Here is a 23,238-nt window from a genome sequence, read left to right on the forward strand (position 1 = left end):
CACTAAAATGTGGGTAAATAAATTATGACATAATTTAATCATCAGAATAAAATAGAACAATATAAAATGGACAAACTATAGCTATATGCAATAACATGGATAAATATTATAATCATAATGTCAACTGAAAGAAGCCAGGCACAAAGAACACAAAATTAAGTCCTTACAGTTCAAAAAGAACACGCAAAACTAACCTATGGTATTTGGATGTATGCTTTCATGGCAAAACCATAAAAGAAAATTATGGAAGTGAATATCATAAAATTCAGGGCAGTGTTACCTTTGTGGGGATTGGTATTCAGAAGAAACATGAGGGGGTTTTGGGGGTGCTGTCAACATTCCATATTTGACTTTGGTGGTGGTTATATGGGGTTCATTTTGTGATAACTCAGTGGGCTTCACTTTTCTGTATGTTTGTCATAATTTAGAATAAAAAGGTTAAAAGCAAATGGAAAATGTTACCCCTTGTGCTTAAAAGAATTCAATAGCACTTTTTTGAACAACTTCAATAACCTTCCCATGGCCTGAACAGCTTTGACTATGTCTTTCAACCATCATCTTGTACCACTTCTTCTTTCCCAGGCAATACTCTATTCACACTGGACTTCTCATAATTCCTCTACATTTCAATCCCTCATCAAATCCTTTGGCTCTGCCTTCAAATTATATCCCAAATCTTCCTTCTTCTTACCACTTTTACTGCTATCACTTTGGTCTATGCTAAAAGTAATCTCTCTTCATTTATGGAGAGTGGAGAACAAGATCACTGGGGGAGATCTTGGGAGGTCAAGGAACTGACAGGCCAGGGTGCTGGGAGGCTCATCTTTGTAGATGCTGAAATCACCAGGACTCAGGGCAGGAGTGAGTGTGTGGGGAGAGGGAGAGTGAGCCGGGAGGAGTGGAACCCAGGAAACAGAGGCATGGAACCCAGAGGGTTAATGGTAATGTATCCTGGATGACACAACATTTAAATCTGGAGCTTTTGGGAAGCAGGCAGGAAATGTGGTCTGGAAGTGGCAACAAGCAGCAAGGTGGATGCCTTCCCCACTCTAACCCAATGGAACAATTATCCAGACAATGGCATAAAAATTAAAATACTGACTACAAACAAAATCCTACAAATTATAACCAAGTATAGATAGATAGAAAGCAAGCTAGCTAAATAGGTAGTTACCTTTCCTTTGTAATATTCTGCAAGCAAATTGCTAAGTGTTGTTTTCCCTGAAAATTCCGGTCCAAATATGAATACTTTACATGGTGGTGCCGGCATAGGTGGAAGAAGACAGGGGCGTGGGTTCAATAAAAATGTTTTTAACGTTTCTTCTGATGAAAGACAGTACATTTTACCTAGAAAACTTAAAATATACCATAATGATAAACAACTGACAAGATGTATGGACAAGCTTTAAAATTAGGTTCTGAAAATCTTACCTACCTCACAACAAAATCTGGTGATCCTGAGCAAATGTTGCCTTCTTTTAAATTCATGGGACATAGACGTCCCCATTTGCTTCTCTGCCATCTATATCTGGGTGCAATAAGTTTATAAGATGCAAAAGTACGGAACAGCTCCTCCTGTGAATCGCAAAGTATTAAACAATTTTATACATTAAAAATGTGGCCACAAGTTTTGCTGAAATTAGCAGTATTAAACATTTCATTTCTTAATTTGATAGTACAGTAGTATTTAAGAAATAGTTTAGAAAGCAAATTTTGGCTTTTTCTTAATTGCAACATTCTGCACTTGTCCTACATTTAAGAAGACTAGCTTTCATTTCTGTTTAAAAAAAACCTCATTTAAATTTCAGTGAGCAGTTTCTATCATACTGTAGAATGCGCATAAGGTAGATAGAGCATTTTCTATCATCTTCCTTAGAAAACAGATTCTGCAAAATTCTTATTGGAAAAATTTGAAAATGTATCAGAGTTTTAGTTAATTTACCTAAGCTCTTAAATAGTAAGCTGCTATATACAGATTGTTTTCATACATACTTAGCTATAAGTGGTTCTTTCATTCTCAAATTTAAAGTCTCCCTCAGTAATCTTTTCTGTTGGTAACCTCCAGAGAAGTTGAGAAATATTAATACTTCCTTACAGACTTCAGGGATTGCTGAAAGGTTCACCTGTCCTTGTGGCACCTTAGCAGGGGACAAGGGAACTGGCGAGAGATGGCATATCTATTCAAGTCGTTTGCCCAATTTTGAACTTGACTGTTTTACTGTTGTAGAATTGAGGTTGTTCTTCATATATTTTGGATATTAATACCTTATCAGATATGATTTGCAAATATTCTTCTCCATTGTGTGGGTTGTCTTTACATTCTGTGATAGTGCCCTTTGATGCACAAAAGCTTTTAATTTTGCCGAAGTCCAATTTCTCTATTCTTTTCTTTTGTTGCCTGTGCCTTCTATGTCGTACCTGTTTTGTTTTGTTTTACTTAATGCCAGAACCCTATCCCAGAAAATCTGTCTTAACTGGTCTGGGCACTGGTATATTTAAAAAGCTTCCTAGATGACCTCACTTTGCATTCAGGACTGGACATCACTGATTCAAATATTCCCACTATATTATTTTTCTAAAAATCACCTGTGTTTAGCGGAAGGGCATTCATCTACAGTCTTTCAAAACACACAGGAACCTGTAGATCAATCAACTTTAATCAACCAGGCTTCTTTACTATCCCAAACATTAAAGTAGGGGTTCTCAAACTTAACTGGGTATAAGGATTCATTCTGGATCTTATAAAAATACATTTTCAGGTCTCATCTCCATGGAGCTAAGGAGTTTGTATTTGCAGAAAGCTTCCCAGGTGATTTTTTTGGGGGTAGTCTGGACTGCCAGGGAGAAATATTGCTTAAGGGACAGGAATAACGACTCAAGTGCACATAGTCAAAAATTCTTCCCTTTTACGAAAAAGAGAGCAGGCACACATATTTATACATCTTATGAACTACCACCTGTGCCAACATATGCAATAATTTCTAAGGACAAACTTTCTAGCTGCAAAGGTTTTTTTTTGCCTGCAGGTTTTATGGATACTTTTTCTTCTTCCTTCAATAATGACCTATAAGAGGAGCCCTCAGCACACAGTTTATTTTTCCTGGCCTTTGTGCTGACCTGGTCCACCTTTCTTTCTCTTCAGCACCAGTGCTCATAACAGAGGTCCCAGCATGTACTCCAGCTACGCTGACCCATTGAGATCTATGAAATATGTTGTATGGGATAACAATATGACCTCTTTCCTCAAAGATTATTTTATTTGAATTATGGTATCTTTTTATGACCCTGTTATATGATTTTTTTTTTAAATTTTCTACTCAAATAGATGAAACTAAACTTCCCAAATAGAGCCAATCTTTCATTTTAAAGTCCCTGTGGCCCTTGTAGCACTTAGCAGTTATTATTGTATCTCCATTCAAAGCTCATCAGGGTCTGGAACACAGTAGTTCTGCGGTCCCCAACCCCTGGGCCACAGACCAGTATCAGTCCATGGCCTGTTAGGATCTGGGTTGCACAGCAGGAGGTGAGCCATGGCAAGCGAGCAGAAGCTTCATCTGTATTTACAGCTGCTCCCCATCACTCGCATCACCGCCTGAGCTCCGCCTTCTGTCAGATCAGCTGTGGCATTAGATTCTGCATTATGGTGAGCTATATAATTATTTCATTATATATTACAATGTAATAACAATAGAAATAAAGTGCACAATAGGTGTGATGTGCTTGAATCATCCTGGAACCATTTCCCCCATCCCCCTGCTGGTCCGTGGAAAAATTATCTTCCATGAAACTGGTCCATGGTGCCAAAAAGGCTGGGGACCACTGCAGCAGTTACTAAAAAGAATTGATTGAATGATTGAAGCAATGAACGAGTGTATAGAGTTGAGGGCCTTTATGTCTTTGCCTTCTTTGATGCTGCAAAAAGAAACTCGGGTTTTTTCCTTTTTCATTATTCCTATGGTTAATTGTTCTGATTTTATTGTTTTTCTGTTTCCAAAGCTTTGCTGTGTTGTGTTTAGTGTCTAAAAGAATATTTTGCTGATATTATAGCTTCTTCTGAGAAGTCAAATCCATTTTTATAAAAGGTATCCTGAAACTTCTTTTAAACCTTAAAAGGACACAATTAAGGTCACAACATATATTGAAAAGGTAGACTTCCAAACAGTTAAATGTAACTTACAGTTTCCAATGAGTCATTAATTTCTTCTTCTGCACCCTGAAGTTTGGTTAAAACAGCTGCTTTTTTTAGGTTCAGATATTTAAGTCGATCTACAACTATCTGAATTAAAAAACAAATGTTTAAATACGTTAGCATTTGAATATCTCAAACATCCTAAGAAAGTGATGGGCTCGTGGTTCAAGCCCATGTTCCTTCTTGGACTCTGGGTGGATGCCTTGATTACTTCCTCCTGGCTTCTGGTGGTTTGGTGACATCTTTGGTGTTTCTAAACTTGTATATGCAGCACTCCAATCTCTGCCTCTGATGTCACATAGCCAACTTCTCCCTGTGTGTCTCAGTCTTTTCTCCTAATCCATATGGGATTAGGACCCACCCTCATGCAGTATGACCTCATCTTAAGCTGATTACATATGCAAAGACCTTTATTTCCAAATAAGGTCACATTCACAGGTATTGGGGTTAGGGTGTCAAAATATCTTTCTGAGGGACACATTTCAACTCATAATAGTCTGCCCTCTGGCCCACAAATATTCACATCCATAGAGGTCTGGGTCTACAGGACCTCTTTGGCAAAGAGAAGACAGTCATGTGAAGATGGAGGCAGATAATGAAGTTACGCTGTCGTAAGCCAAGAAATGCGTAGGGCCACCAGAAGCTGGAAGAGGCAAGGCTGGATCTTCCCCTAGTGGCTTTGGAGGCAGCATGGCCAAGCCAACACCTTGATTTTAGACTTCTAGCCTCTAGAACTCTGAGAGAATAAATTTCTGTCATTTTAAGCCACCCAGTTTGTGGCACTTTGTTGTGGTAACCCTAGGAAACGAATACAGACCCTATGTGGAAGAATCTGAAAAAAAATAAAAATAAAAAGAGAATAGTATATAGAATGATGAGATGAGAGATGGTAAGATAGACAACATCCTGACGGTATGTGGTAGTCTGTGGTAGATCATGTTATTTGTTCACGATCAACCTTCCCTGCCCTTGCACATTAATTCCCTAGTTCACCTTGAGTGAAGTACGCCTCCTTACCCCATTAATGTTGAGCTTCTCTGTGTATTAGTATCTTGCTCTGGCCAATGCAATCAATGTGGGTGAAGTGCCAGAGAACCAGCTCTAACTGGAGTCTTCACAGGCCTGGCAGGTTTCAAACAGGCCTCTTGGAGTTTCTGTCCTCTACTTTGGAAAGTGTGTCCCAGGTAGTAGAAAGTGGTGAAATTCTGGCTATATTGTGAAGGAGAAGCCTGCTGTGTAAGCTGATGGATGGGACGTGGGTTGTGAGAACACAAAAAGAGGAGGGCAGCTGGCTGGATGGCTTTGACATTTAATGAAAGAACTGTGGAGGGACGTATTTGGGGCAGGGTGGTTGTTGAGGGGGGTGTGGAATTTGACCTTGCACGTTTTCATCCGAGATGAGTATTAGACATCCAACTGGATATAGAGCAGCTGAGTAGCAGCTGACGAGTATGGAATTCAGGGGAAAGATCTGGGATAGTAACACGAACTTAAGAGTTGTCAGTGTTTAGAAGGTATTTAAAGCCGCTAGACTAAAGAAAGTCTCCTAAGGAGTGAGGGCAGACAGACAAGAGTTCACAAGGAGTGAGTCTGGGGTTCTCCAACACTAGAGGTTAGAGATTTAGAGTGTCCAGTATGGTGCAATGGACTGACCGTGGTGTGGGGTTCGAGGAGCCAAGGGAGGAAGACAGCAGGGAGGAAGAAGTAATCGGCCATGTCGAATATCACTTCTAGATTGAATTAGGTGGAGACTGAAAAATGACCATTGGCTTTGGTCGTGAGGAAATCGCTGGTGATCTTGGCAGGAGTGTGTCTCAAGTAAGGAGCTTCTCCCTGATTTGGCTCCACCGCTAGCACTATTACCACCTTGCCACCAAGGAGATCAAGCCAGAAATCTGGGCATTATCTTTGACTTTTCTCTCTCCCTTAATTCCTACATTAAGTTGCTCACCAAGGGCTGTCATGTAGACTTTTTACATCTCTCTCAAATCCATCCTCTTGGTCTATTCCTACAGTCACTACCCTAGGTTAGGCCACCATCTCTTACCTGATCTATGGCAAATGAGAGAACTAGCCTTCCTATCACCAGTTTGATTCTCTGTCTGTTTTTACTTTGCGCTGCATGCTGAACGATCTTTCTTAGATAGAGATCGGATCATTTTCACTCTTTAACTTAAAATCTTTCAGTGGCTGCCTAATCCCTCATGATGAGGTCTAGCCTCCTCGACACGGCTGACAAGGTCTTTCTTTCCTGGTGCAACGCCTGCTTATTTCTAGAGTCTGGGCACTATTCCCCCAACGCCCGGCAATCCCCCTATGTTCCAGTTCTACATTCAGTTCTTACAACCCACTATGCTCTGCCTCTGGGGCCTTTATGCAGAATCGCAGACTCTTCCCTCAGCATAGAACAGTGCCCCATCTTCCTCCTCTCCCCTAGTCTTCAAGGTCTAACTCTTACTGGTTCTTTAAGTTTCAATTTCAAGATAATTTCAGACAGGTGGCCCTCCTTAGCAAACTAGGTTTTGTCCTTCTGCTATGAGCATTTGTGATACCTTCTACTTCCCTGGCGATAACACAAACTGCTCTCTAAATATTTATTTTCCCCACTATATTGATACTACATCAGGAGAGGGATGCATGGACTCATCTGCCTCCTTCCCATCTGTACTCCTAGAGCTTATCATGATGCCAGATGTTTAAGAAATAGTTACCGTATTTTGTATTATCTTATTATTTATTGTAAAATATTTTTGGGTTCTAAATTTCTCCACATCTTTACCAACACTTGTTATTATCTGTTTTTGTTTTGTTTCTTATCATGATTATTATTATTATTCTTATTGACTCTGGCCATCTTAGTGGATATGAAGTGGTATCTCATTATGGTTTTGATTTGTATTTCCCTAATGACTCTTGATGTTAAGCATCTTATCACGTGTTTATTGGTTGCCATTTGCTTTCACTTTTCTTTGAGGCACTTTTTGTCATACTGAGATTTTAAATTCAAATGTAGTTTCGCTTTAGGTATGGACAGATGAATAAATATAACATCAAAAATTTTAATTGTCAGAACAAATTTTTCAAAAATAAATGGTGTTAAAATACAAGTAAATGTTTCTGTTTATTAAAATAAGTTACAATACTGTCCGTAGAGTATTGTATTGTATTTCAAACTGTGAGGTCTTGCTGCTGAACATTTACTCACCGTGAAGAGCTCATCTGGTGGCTTATTTCCATCTAGCTCAATGAGATACTGGGGGTCGTGTTCAGCCATCATTTCCTGTAGGTAATAGAAAAGAAAGCTTATAATCTGGGATCACTGGGAAAACTGAATACAAGGTCAGAATCTTAATATGTTATGAAGAAATGTTCAAAGCTAAATTGTTTGCTGTATACATGCTATAATGTATGCTATTTTGAGTGCCGAAGAGATCTTTTTGCAAAAGCCCCAACCAGTCTTCTCACCATGAATTTTATTTATTCTCCTGTTTTTTCAGTTCTTTCTCTATACTGAAGTTTTAATGTCTTTAATGTCTTTCCCAATACAAAATATTTTGGGGAATCTGTTTATCTGTACATACTTGTAGCTTTGTTATTTGACTTCGAACCATAGAAGAGTCTTATTGATATTTAAACACTGACGTTCTTCACATAGATACTAGCATTGTTAGGAAAATACAACATCTTTTTATTATTTTAAGACACATTTCTTCTTGTAGGAAATTTAAAAAACAGAAAAGCAGAGAGAAAAAGGTCTTTAACCCAGTCATCCAATGGTAACTACTACTACTGTTTTTCTCCCATCTTTTATTCCATGGAAAATTGGCATGTTTGAGATCATAACTTTTTCACTTAACATAAACAACATTCCCTATACTGTTATAAGATTACTGTCAACACATTTTAATGGTTTTATAAAATTACATATTGTGAATATAGCATAATTTATTTAATGTTCCTTTGCTGTTTGACATTTAGGTATGTTATAATATTTTGCTAGTTTTCATGCATTTCTTTTTTTAAAAAAGATTTAAAAATTACATTCTTTTTCAATAATTACAAAAGTAACTCGCACTAACTGCAGCCAGTGAAGGAACACAGACAAGTACACCAAAGCTGTTAATATGACCTCTCCTTGTTCCTCCACTCTGTCCCCCAACCAGGTGTGTCTTTTTTCTCACCATTCTTCTCATTGATATAAATATATGCACATATATAAATGTTTGATAACACTGAATAAGCATCCTTTGGCATGTCCTGATATATTGGATGTATAGGCCAGATTTCTAAAAATAGGTTTTAATACTAATACAGGTAGGTATTGCTAATTAGTTCTCCAAAAGGTTGTGGCAATTCAAAACTCTTACCAGCAATGTTTGAGAAAGTTCATTTCTTCCTGCCACCATTGTCTATTTTAGATTTTACATTTTCTACCAAACTGAGCTGAAAACTGGGATCGGTTTGTTTTTACTTTTGACTTCCCTGGTGAGGTTCAGCATTCACATGTGTGTCTCTGTGAACTGCTGAATCATAACCTCTGTGCGTTTTCCTATTAGATTGTTTATTTTCTCTAACATTCATGTAAAGAGTGTTAACCCTTATCTGGCATATGGATTGAAAATATTTTGCCTTTCTGTGATTTATCTTTTGACTTTGTTTATGGTGTCTTCTGCAATATAAAGTATTTTGATAGTCAAATATATCTGTTTTCATTGTTTTTAGATTTCCTTTCTTGTTTAAACTAGATATCACAATATTATATTAATATTCTTCTATTTATTTTTAACATTAAAATCTAAAGTCCACTGGATTTTATTTTTGTCCATTGACAATGTTGAACTCTATCTGAGCCCTGTGTCCCCAGAAAGTAGAGATGGCTGAGAAATAAGGTCCATCTCCATCCTTCCTCAAGGAGACTCAGATAATATCTGTCTCCATCCCTCATGACTCTGTGAGACTCAAAGATTTGAGTCTTCCATAAACCCCAGCCCCCTTCCATTTCTTTCAGGAGGTCCTCATTAATGAATGTTCTCCCTATTGCAACAGTCTCAACAAAATCATCCCTTTCATTATCCAGTGCATTTTGTTTCTCACAACATTGTGCAAGGTTGGATTTTAAGTGCTTTCTTCTAGACAGACAGCAGATTATGCCAGCATTATTTATTTAACCATAAATAACCACGTTATGAACAAGGCAGTACTTAATGCTCTTCTGTATCTTAGATTCTTTCCTTAAGCTAAATTTAATCTTAAAGAATGGACTTACTAAGTTGAAGGGCATGAACACCCATGAGGAAGGGGACACCTGCAGCAGGAGTAGAGTTGGGATTCACTTGATCTTGGCCAAATGGCCGAGAAGTGATGAACTGGGATTCAAAGGCAGGCAAGAATGAGGGCCTGGCAGGGGCTTACCCTTGAAACAGTGTGGAGAACATAAACCAGGAAATGAAGCGTCATGGTTTGTTCCCAGTTGCTTTCCTTGTTTATCTTGGAGACACACTGAACTTTGGTGGCCTCCAAGTAAGTGACATCCCAGCTAGGTCAGAGGAGACTAGAATCGTAGACTTTTTATGGCTCTGCCCTCTCCCTCTACACACACCCGGACCAAAGAATTACCATACAAGGCAATTGTTTGACTATTGAGCTAGTGTGTCACCCAGGCCTAAAGTCTAGGTTCTAGGTTCTTGGCTTTGAAATTCTTACTCTGTTGGCACTAGGGCAACGAATTCTTACCTATCTGCAGGGCCTAGAAGTTTCTACTTCTAGACTTTTTGTCTAGTATGTAACGGCCACACTAAGTTACGTTCCTTTTAGCAGGGTATCAGAGTGCTTCGCCATACACTTGCTAGCATTAGGGATTTTTTTTTTTTTATTTCAGGATATTATGGGGGTACAGATGTTTAGGTTACATATGTTGCCCTTACCTGCCCCCAAGTCCGAGTTTCAAGTGTGTCTGTCCCTCGGATGGTGCGCATCGCACTCTTTGTGTATGCATACACCTGTCCCCTTCTCCCCCCCTCTCCCCCAGGGATTCTTATTACTGGTTCATTTTTTAAATTTTGATCATGGAAATGATATTTCATTTTTTAGATTATCATTTTATTATTAGTGAGGCCGATCATTTTCCTACAGGCTTGTTACCCTTTTGTTTTTCTTTTTTGTTAATTGCTCATATTTGTTGCCCATTCATCTCAGAAGAGGGTGAGGTTTTAAAAAATCATTTCTATGACCCTTTAATATTTCAAAGCTTTAACTCTCTCCTCATAGTTAATGTGGATATTTTTCCCATTTGTTGTCTTTTAATTTGAGTGAGGCTTTATTGATTTATTTATTTGATTTCCAGAGATTTACATTTAATGAAATTGAAGCTATCATTCTTTTTCCTTCACAATCTTGTCATTTGACCACTGCACTGGGTATCAGCAATGTGAGGAGGTATGACCTGGTGTCTGTCCTTAAAGAGATCACCTTTGCATTTTTTCCCCCATGGATATAGTTTTCTATATTCTGAATCTGATGCTAATTTTGCTTTATTTCATACCCAGGGCCAGCCAGTTATGGTGTACTCGGGGTACTTTTGTTGAAGGAAGAAAGGATGTTACTGAAAGTCATGTAATTTACTTGTAAGAAGCTATGTTTAAAGGCCAATGATAGAAGGAGAAGTGGGGAAGGATAAAAGCCATATATAAGAAAACAATTAAATGTGGTTCTCATTTTGGGAGATGGATGATGAGAATGAAAAGGATCCACTCATTTGTCTTAAAAAATATGAACATAAAACATCATGAAACAAATTCTTTTAGTTTCTCTATCGGAAGGGAAGAGGCAATTTGAAGACTTTTTTGTCTTCACAGTTCTGTTGCTTAGCATAGTGTCTGGCCAAATACCCAAGTTCAATAAATGTTTGTTGACTAAATCTCCAACACAGCTGCCTATATTTGGCAGACTCTTCCCTGGATTTTTGACCATATAAAATATGATTTTTGCATAATTATAATCTCAGTAATCATACTTTTAAAATACTAATTATTTTAATTAAAACTTTTCTATTGTAATACATATGACCTTATCATATTTACATGTAATCAACTTTGAATGGACTAACCATAGAAAGCAACCTGGGGATAACAATTCTTTAGATTGCAATTTAACTAAATTAATAATTCCTTTTAGAAGAAAAGGTAGAGCTTCAATGGACATTTGTTTTGATAAACATCATGTATTGAAAATGTTTTTATAAAACAGTATCTTAACACAAATTTTCTAACCCCACCCACAAATGAATTCCCTTAATGACTTGAAAACTGCAGTTCATTTGTCACTTTCCGGCAACAGAGTTGCTTTGTGAGAGTACAACAGTATTACTGTGGGAAACAGCCTTTGGGATGGAATTCTTTTCCCAATAGCTTTCTACTAAACTCAAGAGGAGAATCCGACAGATAATACATGGGAATGAAGACATGAAAGCTATTTAACCAGTGATGAAACACAAATATCAATATTCCCATTTTTAGAATATATCTTGTCCTTACTTCTAAAAAATGAAGAATCGTTTCCTTATAGAGTTTAACAACATTTTCAACATTTTCCAAATAGTCCTCAGGCCTCTGAACTAGATGGTGAAGAATTTCAGCCACCATCTGCATTTCAGCAAGGAACGCCTAAATGGAAAGGAAGAGATTTTAAATATCTTTAGGTCAATAATTATTCAATTTACAAGCCACATTCCTCCCTCTTTACACCTAGATATCATTTTGGGGTGAGAAGCAGGGGAAGGGGAAGATTAGAGACTGAGGATTTTTATCTAAGAGAGACTAAAGTCTCCTAAGGGGTCTTTATCAGGTGGAATAGTGCTTTAAACTGACTTGGATATTTACTAATTTATTTTTGCTTCCCAATAAGTAGGGAAGAGTAGCAGAAGAACATCATATTTTTAAAGACAAAATAGAGATATTAGATTTTCTCTGAATGCCTGAGTTTGTAGTTCATTCATTCAGTAAGCATTTATCAAGTACATACTATGTGTCAGCCATTGTTCTGGGAACTTGAGCTACAAAATTAAACAAATCAACTAACACCCTGGGCTTATGGAGCTCACATTGCAGTTGGGGAAGACAGAGCATACACAAACAATAAATATATATTAGGTGGTAAATACCAGGAAGAAAAATAAGGCAGGGTAGAGGGTATGGAGAGTGATGGGAGAAGCTGCTATTTCATATCAGATGGTCAGAAGAGGGTTCTCTGAAGAAATGACATTTGAGTTGAACCCAGAAAGAAGTGGGCAAGAGAGCCACACAGGTTTCTAGAGAAAGAACATTTCAAGACAGAGGGAACAGTATGTGTAAGAGTTCTCAGCTCAAGGCCTGACACATGTTAAGTGTTCCATATTATATTTATTATGATAATTACTCATTGTTTCCAGTTTTCATCAATGCATACACATACATATTTTACACAATTTGAATCATATTATCTGTACAAGCCATTTTATAATCTTTAAAAAATACTATTTTAGTGGTCAAATAATATATTAATTTTCCTGAATATATGCCACCCATCTGTAAAAGAATTGTCTTTCATGAAACTTAGGGAGGAAAGGGGCGCACAGCAGGAGGTGAGTAAGCAAGTGAAGCTTCACCTGTATTTACAGCCTCTCCCCTCCCCATCACTCACATCACCACCTGAGCTCCGCCCCATCCCCCCATCCCCGCTCCTCCTGCCCCCGGAAAAATTGTCTTCATGAAATTGGTCCCTGGTCCCAAAAAGGTTGGGGACCGCTGCTATAGGACAATAAAAATGGGACTTTTGGGGCTTATCTTTTCTACTGGACAAATGATGTGCAATGTATCCATCTATAAATTAACATCTGACTTCACAGAGTCCAGCCCCTAATAGAAATAGTTGATCACAGGCACATTTCACTAGAGCAGAGATGGGCAAATTGTGGCCCTTTCCACCCTGGTGGGCCAAATCCAGCCCAGCACTTGCTAACAGATTTCTTAACATGAAATTTTTCTCTTTAAGTCATGATAGAAGAGTCTTTCGATCCCTGTTCATTATGTTTAGTAGTATTTACTTTAGGATTGTTATAACAATATGTACATGTGAAATTGGACAATGCACTTCTTTTCATGTGCTCTCTGTCAGTTTGGAATCAGGGTTGTGTTAGGTTCGAAAATTGAATTATGCCTGGGCTACTTTCCCCAGTGTGGCAGTATTAAGAGGTGGGGCCTTTAAATGGTGATTGGGTCATGAGGCCTCTGCCCTCATAAATGGATTAATAGATTACTGGGTTATCATGGGGGTAGACTTGGTGGCTTTATAAAAAGAGGAAGAGAGACCTGAGCTAGCATACTCAACCCCTCGCCGTGTGATGCTCTGTAGCACCTTGGGACCCTGCAGAGTCCCCACCAGCAAGAAGGCTCTCATCAGATGTGTCCCTTCAACCTTGGACTTCTCAGCCTCCATAACTGTAAGAAATAAATTCCTTTTCTTTTAAATTATCCAGTTTCAGGTATTCTGTTATAAGCAACAGAAAATGGACTAAGACATACTCCAATTCCATATTCTAACTTGCATAGTGCTTGACACATAGTAGGTGACTAATAACTCTGTTGCTGTGACATGATTCTTCACTGCCGGACTCACTGCCAGAAGACAGAGGGACTTCTATACTGACAAGAAGGTTAAACTTGACTTCAAGATTATGATCTCAGAGTTCTTGAAAACATGAAATATTTTTGTTTATTTCCTTCAGATTCAATAAAAATGTAAAGAAAATGTAATTTTCTCTACTATCTGCTATTTCCCATTATCCACACTATCATTTAACTTAATTGTAGCAAATTTAAAAACTATAGTGTATGGTAATGACCTATGGGGATATTACCTCTTCTTCTTCTTGTTCTTCTTCCTCTTCTCCTTCCTCTTCTACTTTTCCTTCTTTTAGGGCTTCTTTCTTCCTTTTCCTACGACTCTCGATGACTTCAGGATCCCACTGATCTCTGGTGTATATGTATCCCGTATTACTATGCTGTCTTTGCCCAGAAATTCTTTGGCATAAATCATAGTCAGGGCACTAAGGAACATTATTAAATCACTTAAACCATTTTGAATATGCTTTAATTCCATGTGTATTTATTGCATATATTATGTAATAAATGAACAAAAATTCATTAAAAACCTTAGCAAATACAATATTATGATTGGCATTTTGCATTGGGTTTTATTACATGCCAAGACACAACATTTATTACAAGACACAACTTCTATGATATGCCAACATTTTTATTTGCCTGAAATTAACAAATGTGAGAAAGTATTACAAGTTCTAAGATGAAGAAAGAAGGTTAGAAGAACAACAGAAAAAGTAGAGAAATACAATAGAAAATTAGTTGAGTCTGCAAAGGTACACAGGAGGATTCTATCAGATTAGTTGGAAAAGGCTGAACATGGTGGAAATATCCACATATTTCTAGCAAAAAATATAGTGTATTTGAAATATTTACTATCACTTATGACTTTATGGGTGAAATAGTTCATAAAATGCCAGTCATGGGTAGGACGTGAAAAGATCATCTATTCTAGCCTAACCTTTAAATTTTGCAAATGAGAAAACTGAGTACAGATTGTTAAAAAAAAAAAAAGCCAAAACCAAAGACTACAAGTCATTTTCTTGTTTCAAAGTGCTCTCACATGTTCACATGAGAATTTCACTCAATTCGCAACTGACCTTGTAAGGTAAGCAATCCAATATTGTTATTAAAACCATTCTGCAGGTCAGAGAAGTACAGCTCTGGCAGGTTAAGAGACTGGTCTCAATCACAATTTCATATGGAGAAACTCAACTTGGAACCAGGCCTCCTGATGCATAGTCCCTGCTCTGTGGGTGCATTATTAATGACAATTATGGGTTGGAGCTGTAAATCCTTCTCTGAATAGTTTTCAGGATAAAAAAATCTGGTTGATATTGTATGGCAGTGATTCTCAAACATTAGCGTGTAACTGAGTATGACGCATCTAGGGACCTTGCTAAAGAGATTTCTGCTCCTCCTTGTAATTTAGTAAGTTTGGGGCAAGGCCTTAGACATTTTAACAAACATCCTCAGTGATTCTGATACTCACAGTTCACGTACTACGTGTTGAGAAACAAAGAAAGCAGGAACTTTGGAACCTCCCTTGCTCATTTTCTGATTTCTTCATGCCATCTCTATGTGGAGATGGGATGGGTATTTATTGACGCAAGACTTTTATTTAGGCTTCCTAATTTTTCACAAAAAGGAATTCAACCCATTCAGGTAATTTTTAAAACATATATTTACAATACAGGATACAAGGACCCACATTGTGGCTCCTTGACAAAGAATCACCTTCAGCTGTCTGCTGTTTTCACTTGTAGGAAGTGATTAATAAAAGGGTGCATCCGAAGGATGTGCCTCAGAGCAGTGGTCCTCAAGCTTTAGCAGGCATCAGTGTCACCTGGAAGGCTTTGCGACTCCGATAGCTGGGTGCCACCCCCACAGATTCTGAGTGGGGTCTGAGAATTTGCATTTCTAACAATCTTCTGGGTGCTGCCGATGCCATTGGCTCTGGGACCACACTGTGAGAACTACTATTCTAGTAGATTGCTGGCTTTTGACCATTTTTTGTAGCACAGATCCTTTAGAATAAGATGAAAGCCATAGACTTTTGCTTTGGAAAAATGCACACACACATAATGTTTTGCATATAATTTCAGGAGGTCATGGATTCTGGCTAAGAACTTCTGCTCTAGAAATTCCAGACTTATCCACAAAATAAGGCCAAACCATGAGTGAAGTGAGTGTTGCACTGGGTTATGCCTCACGTTAGGCTCTCTGATAACACTCTGGTTATCCCATGGAAACGGGACACTCACTATCACACTTACAGTATGAATGGGGTTATGGACTTCATTCGCTACATTAAGCAGTCTCTTATATTAGGACTCACATGAGATATTTCTCTCATTTTCAATGGGTGTTTTGTTTTTCCTGAGGAATGGCTTATCTTCTCATTGACAATGTGACTTTTATAACTGGTTACATTTCCCCTTTTACTTTGGTTCGTCAAAATTAGAACCAAATTTATAACCCAAATTTAGTACATTTGGGGTCTTCTGGCTTGTATATCCGTGTGTTCCCTTTCCACTAGGTTTTAATTTCCTATGTAATCAGTCTGTTCCCTGGCTTAGACTTTATATTGGTTTTAGTTAACTGTTAGAGATCTTCTCTCCATTACACACACGTTCACACGTGTGACATTCTCAGGTTCACTCAGGATGTTGGTTGGCCCCTCGTGGTGAGCTGTGGCTACGGCTGCAGATTACACCACACTCAGCAATGCAAGGCCACCTCTCTCACAGCTGACCCTGACACGACACTGGGTCCCAGCGTCTGAGCTGAGAATCATCTAATTTATTTTGAGCTGTCATAAACTCCCTGGGGAAGCAGGCAGGGTATGAATACAAAAGCTTATCATTCATTTTCACATAAACAAGTAGACATCACCTCACTGAATTCTTATCACAGCCCCATAAAGTAGCTATTATTATCTTTGAAAAGGGGAAATTGAGGCTTCTAAATGTGATTTACCAAATTCTAAGAGTTAATAAAGGAGAGAATTAGGAACAGGACCCAGCCTTGACTCTTATTCAATGTAGTAGTGTTCTTTAACCTTCGTATGTCCAAGTCACATGTCTGTTCTTTCATTTTATTTAATTGGTAATCTTATTAGGTGTCACTAGGTATCATACAGTCTACGAGTTGATGTTTCTGTGAGTAAGACATGGCTCCTACCTTCAAGTAAGACAGAGTCTAGGAGGAAATGGACAATTATAATATAGTGAAGTGAGTAATAGGGAGAAGAGAGGAATGTGAGTGGTCATTAGAGAAGTGTTTAACACTCCTGTGGTAAGTACGGTGTGGATGAGAGAGAGAGAGAGAGAGAGAGAGAGAGAAAGAGGTCGTGGAGGGGTGGTTGAAAACATTCCTTGAATTTAACTACCATGAAAAAGAATGGTATACTATACTAGAAAAACAACTAATATCCTTACCTTAATATTGATTATAATATCAGGTTTCAAATTTAAATTTTTAAGTACTTCTATTTGCTGCAAGGTAGTCATGGTGTCCTGTGAAAGTGATGGTATTTCAGTGATAATATAACCTATAAAGTAAAATATAATTTTAGAAGTTTTCTATTACCAATATTATCAATATATGAGAGCATAGATTTATTATTATTACTTTATAAAATATCCTCTAGTTATTGATGAATATTAATGCAGGTGATACAATCATCTATCAAAATTTTTAAATTTATGTTTAAGGTTATTGCCTTAAATATTACACATGAAGTGTAACTATGAATAACGTTTTTCTGATAATAAAAAAAATCATTGAGCTAAAAAGAGACATTTTTAAAAATCCCCAATCAATTTGTTTTAGACAGATGAGGTGCCTAGGGAAGGAAATTCCATGCCAGTAATTCTTTTAAATCATGTTAGGAAAGCTTACATGATGAATGGTAAAGGTATATTATAGGGTTGCATGGCATATTATTTTCTTTCTTAAATTAACATGTCATAATATAATAGAATATATATGTACATGCTGTTTATGTAAGTTATAGAGAGTAATAAAACACCCATGACCCCACCATATAGCTTAAAAAACAGAACATTATCAATGTGATTTTGGCTTAGCACATTTAGTGGCCTCATCCAGAATCCTAAATTTTCTCATTGAAATTCACCATATTTGCCACCATCACATCAATTTTCTTAATATATTTCTTTAATTATGTTATTCTTTCGGTCAAGAAAATTTTTCTTTTTCTTATTTTTTAATATGGGGGGTAGTGAGGAGTGGGGTTCAGTTTCTTTTTTTTGAGACAGAGTCTCACTCTGTAGCCCCAGGTAGAGTGCAGTGGCATCATGATAGCTCACCGCAATTTCCAACTCCTGGGCTTAAGTGATTCTCCTACCTTAGTCTCCTGAGTAGCTGGGACTACAGGTGCGCGCCAGAATGCCTGGCTAGTTTTTCCATTTTTAGTAGAGACAGGGTCTTGCTGTTGCTCAGGCTGGCCTCGAACTCCTGAGCTCAAGCAATTCTCCTACCTTGGCCTTCCAGAGTGCTAGTAGGATTACAGGTATGAGCCACTGTGCCCGGCCAAGAAACTTTTTTCTTATTGATAGAATAAAATCTCAATTCCTTCAGTGGGAATTTAAAGACTTCAACCTATTTTTCTGCTGTTTTTATAGAACATTTTTTCTTGGAAGAACTGACAAACTGTGTTTATTCAGCCGTGGATATTTGGCAGAAATTTTATAAAAAGTGAATGGAGCGAGCCTGTCACTTCAAGGACAATGACTGACAGTATTTGCTGCCAATTATAACATTCAAGTGAAAATTTGAATTTTGGAAAACTTATATCCACCGTTGTAAGCTTAGTAGCTTCCAAATTCTTAGAGATTTTTTTTAGGGAGATTGGTGGTGATATTAACAAATGTGATTTTTTGATATCAAAATAACAAAATGTGTCAACATTCTGCATAACTCAGTGAACCAATATTTTCCAAATGACCAACGCATGGTGGCACAAAATCATGCGTGGGTTATAGACTCATTCCAGTGCAAGACAGACCAATGGATTTTAACGTAACAAAGTTTGAAAAGTTCACTGATATAGTTTCAGATTCCACAACGCAACCAACCTTTAAGAAACTTCCACTTGTTTTGATATAGAATCAAGAATATTCACAATTATTCCAAAGGCTATTAAAATACTCCCCCCTTTGCCAACTAAATATTTGTGTGAAGCTGGATTTTCTTCATGTCCTTCAATGAAAGCAATACATTGCAACAGATTGAGTGGAAGCAGATATGAGAATCCAGCTAGGTTTTCTCTTAAGCCAGACATTGAAGACATTTGCAAAAATGTAAAACAATACCATTCTTCTCACTAAATTTTTTGTTTTGAAAAATATAATTATTTTTAATAAAATATGCTATTTACATTAACATATAGTGGTTTTATTATTTTTTAAATAAACAAATATTTTAAAAGTCTTAGTTTTAATCTCTAATATGGTAAATATTAATAGATATAATCTATGTAAGCAAAAATTCTTATGGGACCTCAACAATTCTTCAATGTAAAGGAGTCTTGTCACCAAAAAGTTTGAGAACCACCATTCTACACAATGCCTAGAATAGTATAATTTAAAAAGTCACTAAGCATCTGCTGATAGATGAATGAATAAATGTATCTAATAAACCAGCTTCAAATACCTCACTTGAGAACATGCTGATAACAATCTCTTATTTTAAAAAAGCAGACCAACAACCATCCCAGTAATCCAAAATCTAATTAAATGCTTAGATATGTGCTGATTTCTCCTAAGTTCTTTTCAAACACTTTGCTTTCTGCTAACTATGTGTTGGATACTATCCAGAGAAGCAATCCTAAGTAATTTAACTTTAAAAGGCAGAAAGGAAGACCTTGTTATTTTGGTTTTGGATATATAAGCTATAATTATGATTCCCTCCTGTCTTGCTATAATCCTTAGTTGCCAACTTGGCTTACTCATGTGCTCTTGCTGTTGTCTTAGGAATAGTGTGGTGTCAAAGGCATCCCTCCTATTTGAGGTTCATTAAATGAGCCCAGTTCAGCTTTGCAAAAATGTAGCCACTGCATGCACCGTCTCATCCACTGTCTCTGGCCTTTCTCTGCTTGCCCCTCCTGTTTTCCTTGCTTTCTGCTTTCCTGGCTCCCTACAACCTTCATTTGGTTTGGCACCTTCACTCTTATTTGTGTAGCCCCCAGTTGATTAACAACCTTATTTGAACTTGTTTTCAAGTCCCTTACCAGTCCCTCCTCTGGGATGTGATGGCTGGCATTCACTCTGGTCTGACACATTGTAATGGTGGGTTCTACGGTGAAGGGGACTGCGGTCTAGCCCTGGATTGAATCCAACCCTTGCCCAGCTCACTCCTGAGCTGGATAATTCCAGAGACCATCTGTCTCCAGAGTCCATACACTCCCCTTCTAAGCAACAGTGGATTACACAATACCTCCCTTCCATTCCCCACATAACACTACCCAACATCGGTGTATCCCAAGTGGATCACAGAAAGATGCTTGGCACTTTGTTTGCTGCACTTTCCAACATGCTGCTTGTTGTTACAGCCACTGCCACTGTCTGGAGAGTTTATCAGGCATTCGGAGGGTGACTGTTTGCAGGGATGCTATATCTCAGGTGCTGTACGTGTATAACTGAATGAATATCATACTTGGTCTCTTTTCTGGTGGAAGCAGTAGAAGAATGGATTGTTTTCATGGGATCTGCCTCTCCTGAGAGGCTATTATTTGGGCTGCCTGAATGTTTTGAGCAATGAATTTTGGGAGGGTATTACCCATTGAGAGATATCTAGTATTGTCACATCCAAACTCTAGGGGTATATCTATGGGAGGAGGTGTGGGATACTTGTGTCATTTAAGTTTGTCTCACTATTGCAGATGTACAGTGAATGACCTAGACTTCTAGACCCAATTCTGGGATGATCTCAGGGGGACATGGCTTAGCAAACAAACCAGACCTGCTGAACCCACTGTCAACCTCTCCAATTCTAGTGACATGTGTGAGGATGAAAGCGTAGATGAAGAACTTCCCTCTTCACCCCATATCTCCTTGAGACCACTACCAAGCCCTTGCCATTCCATGCTGGGGATGGAGGAATGGTGGCCCCATGCCACTCCTTGCGGGAGACTCCACAGAAACTATCATAGGCAGAGTATGTACTTTGCAGGCAACTGCCCAGCCTGCAATCACCCTAACCAATGGAAAACTGAAAGACTGTCCAGACCACTGCTCAGAGGAAATCAACTGGTCCAGGCCAACACCATTACTTTGCCCCCATTTCATGGCATAGTGGGAAGGAAAAGGCATTCCCTGTTTCCATAAATCTGAATATGGCAGGCTACTGCTTTCAGATTGAAGTGAGAGATTTAGATGTATCAGGTAGCTTCACGTCCAACCAGCCCTGCTACCTGTCTGACCTCAAGCCAGTCTGACCTGAGTGGACACATTGGTGACCAATGACTTTCAATGCCATATACAAGGTGATACACCTGGGTCAGGGAATACCAAGATTGGGGCTGTCCATAATTCCCTGGGGAAAATGAGTTTTTCCAGAATCTAGAAGCAGAAAGCAGAGAGGAACTTTTCTGCCCAGGCATTCACTCTACCTTTTTCTCTTGGGTAAGAACATAGCTCCCAGAAGCTGATTTTGGTTAAAGGCCAACATAGCATGATAGATTATGAATGAAAAGATTATAATTATAGATTGTGCAGGCACTTTTTAAATAGTGATGGAAGATCAAAGTATAAAAGGGCTCTGGCACAGAAAAAAATTAAGATTGAATTTAGTAATACTCTACTGTGTGATGTCCCTGGCAGCATACATCTCTCTTTAGGGATTTTGAAGTCCTTAATTATCCAGCCTCACCCAGCCCTGACTCAAGGTTACATCCCTGTTTTGAAAGCCCTTCACTTCAAATACCACTTCTACCTTCTACTAGGCTACTGGATAAGAGCAAATATCAGAATGACAATCCATGCTGGGAATTTGAACAGAGACTTTCAAACTATGTTTAGCAGAGTGCTCAGTTCTAAAAACATTCCTTTAGAGATGCTACAGGATGTGTGAAGGGAGGCTGGGAAGAAGGGGCTCTAGGTCCCGTCTCCACGTAGTCTTTAAAGGAGCCCAGTTGGGCACGCTTAGAACATGGCCATGCAAGCAAATAGTGAGAGTGTGGCCCCCAGATTCAAGAAATCATTTACATCACTTTTCCTCTGACAGCTCTCAGGACAAGTACCAGTGTACAGGGAGTATTGGCTACAGAAGGATACATTGAATGATACCAGGGGATGCAATCAGCCAACTGCAGAAGGTGGGAAACTCTGTAAAATAAATAACCAGCTTCTACAACAAAGAAAACACAAGAAGATAAAAAGAGGTAGGGGAAACTAGATGAAAAGAGACTTGAGGCATACCAATTAATTGCACTATGTGAAACCTGGCTGGATCCTGCTTAAAAAAAAAAAACTAAAAAAAAAAATCTATGAGGCCATCAGTGAAATCTGACCACAGAGTAGTTAGTAGATGATTATTATTATTAAGAGATTATTAACTTTTTAGGTGGTATAATGGTAATGTGATAATAGGTTTAAGAGTCCTTATCTTTTAGCGATACATACTGAAAAATGTATGGATGAACTGATACGATACGGATTAGCTTCCAAATAAAATAGGCTGGGAGTAGGTGTATAGATGAACCCAGACCAGACAAAAGCTGTCATTGCTGAAGCTGGGTGATGGAATCATGTTGAGGGGGAGGGGAGGAATCTTCATATTAAACTCTCTACTGTTGTTTGAACTGTTTTCTAATAAGAATTTTAAAGTCATGAACACTGTGGATGGCACAACTAAGTTTCTTTTTTGTTTTTTTCTTTCTCCTTTTACCAATACCTATCATTTATGTTGCCTTTATTGCAGCCATGTAAACTGCTCTAATTTTTTCAAGAGTAAGTGCAGTAACATATAAACAAATAGATTTTTACTTACCTACCTATATACATGCTTCAGTTTCAATTACTATGCTCTTTGAGATCATTTATTGACCCAATTTGGAATTCTGTGATTGTCCTTTTTACTCATCTGACCTCCCACATTCGGGGTATTTCCCAAGTTCACCCTCTGTATCACCGATGAATAGATAGATACAGATAGGTGGTTTACAGGTAAGCCTCATCTATCTGTATATATCATGATGTATTTATACTATACACATATTTATTTATCTATTTGCAGTGTATGTAGACTTTGCTTTTAGCACTAGCTCTCAGAGCTGGCACCTCGCTGTGTCGCTGCCTTCCTTAACTACCAAAATTCATGCTAAATTCCATCAGTGATGTTGACCTCCTCCTCCAAGTGGTTCTTGAAATGTCTCTCTTACCTCCTCTC

The 23,238-nt window shown here is 38.1% G+C and overlaps 1 protein-coding gene across 1 annotated transcript in view; it reads right to left on the minus strand.

The window, feature by feature from the left end:
• Positions 1-23,238, minus strand: part of AK9 (adenylate kinase 9) — a 149,542-nt gene that overhangs the window by 121,782 nt on the left and 4,522 nt on the right. The window contains exons 5-11 of the mRNA XM_012651132.1: positions 17,265-17,377; positions 14,082-14,270; positions 11,722-11,850; positions 7,395-7,469; positions 4,178-4,276; positions 1,436-1,575; positions 1,175-1,355 (exon numbers count right to left, since the gene is read on the minus strand). Of these exons, the coding sequence (XP_012506586.1) occupies positions 1,175-1,355; positions 1,436-1,575; positions 4,178-4,276; positions 7,395-7,469; positions 11,722-11,850; positions 14,082-14,270; positions 17,265-17,377 (926 nt within the window). The remainder of the gene's footprint in view (positions 1-1,174; positions 1,356-1,435; positions 1,576-4,177; positions 4,277-7,394; positions 7,470-11,721; positions 11,851-14,081; positions 14,271-17,264; positions 17,378-23,238) is intronic.

This window comes from Propithecus coquereli, unplaced genomic scaffold (genome assembly GCF_000956105.1).
Source record: "Propithecus coquereli isolate 6110/MARCELLA unplaced genomic scaffold, Pcoq_1.0 Scaffold35, whole genome shotgun sequence".
Lineage (NCBI taxonomy): Eukaryota > Metazoa > Chordata > Mammalia > Primates > Indriidae > Propithecus > Propithecus coquereli.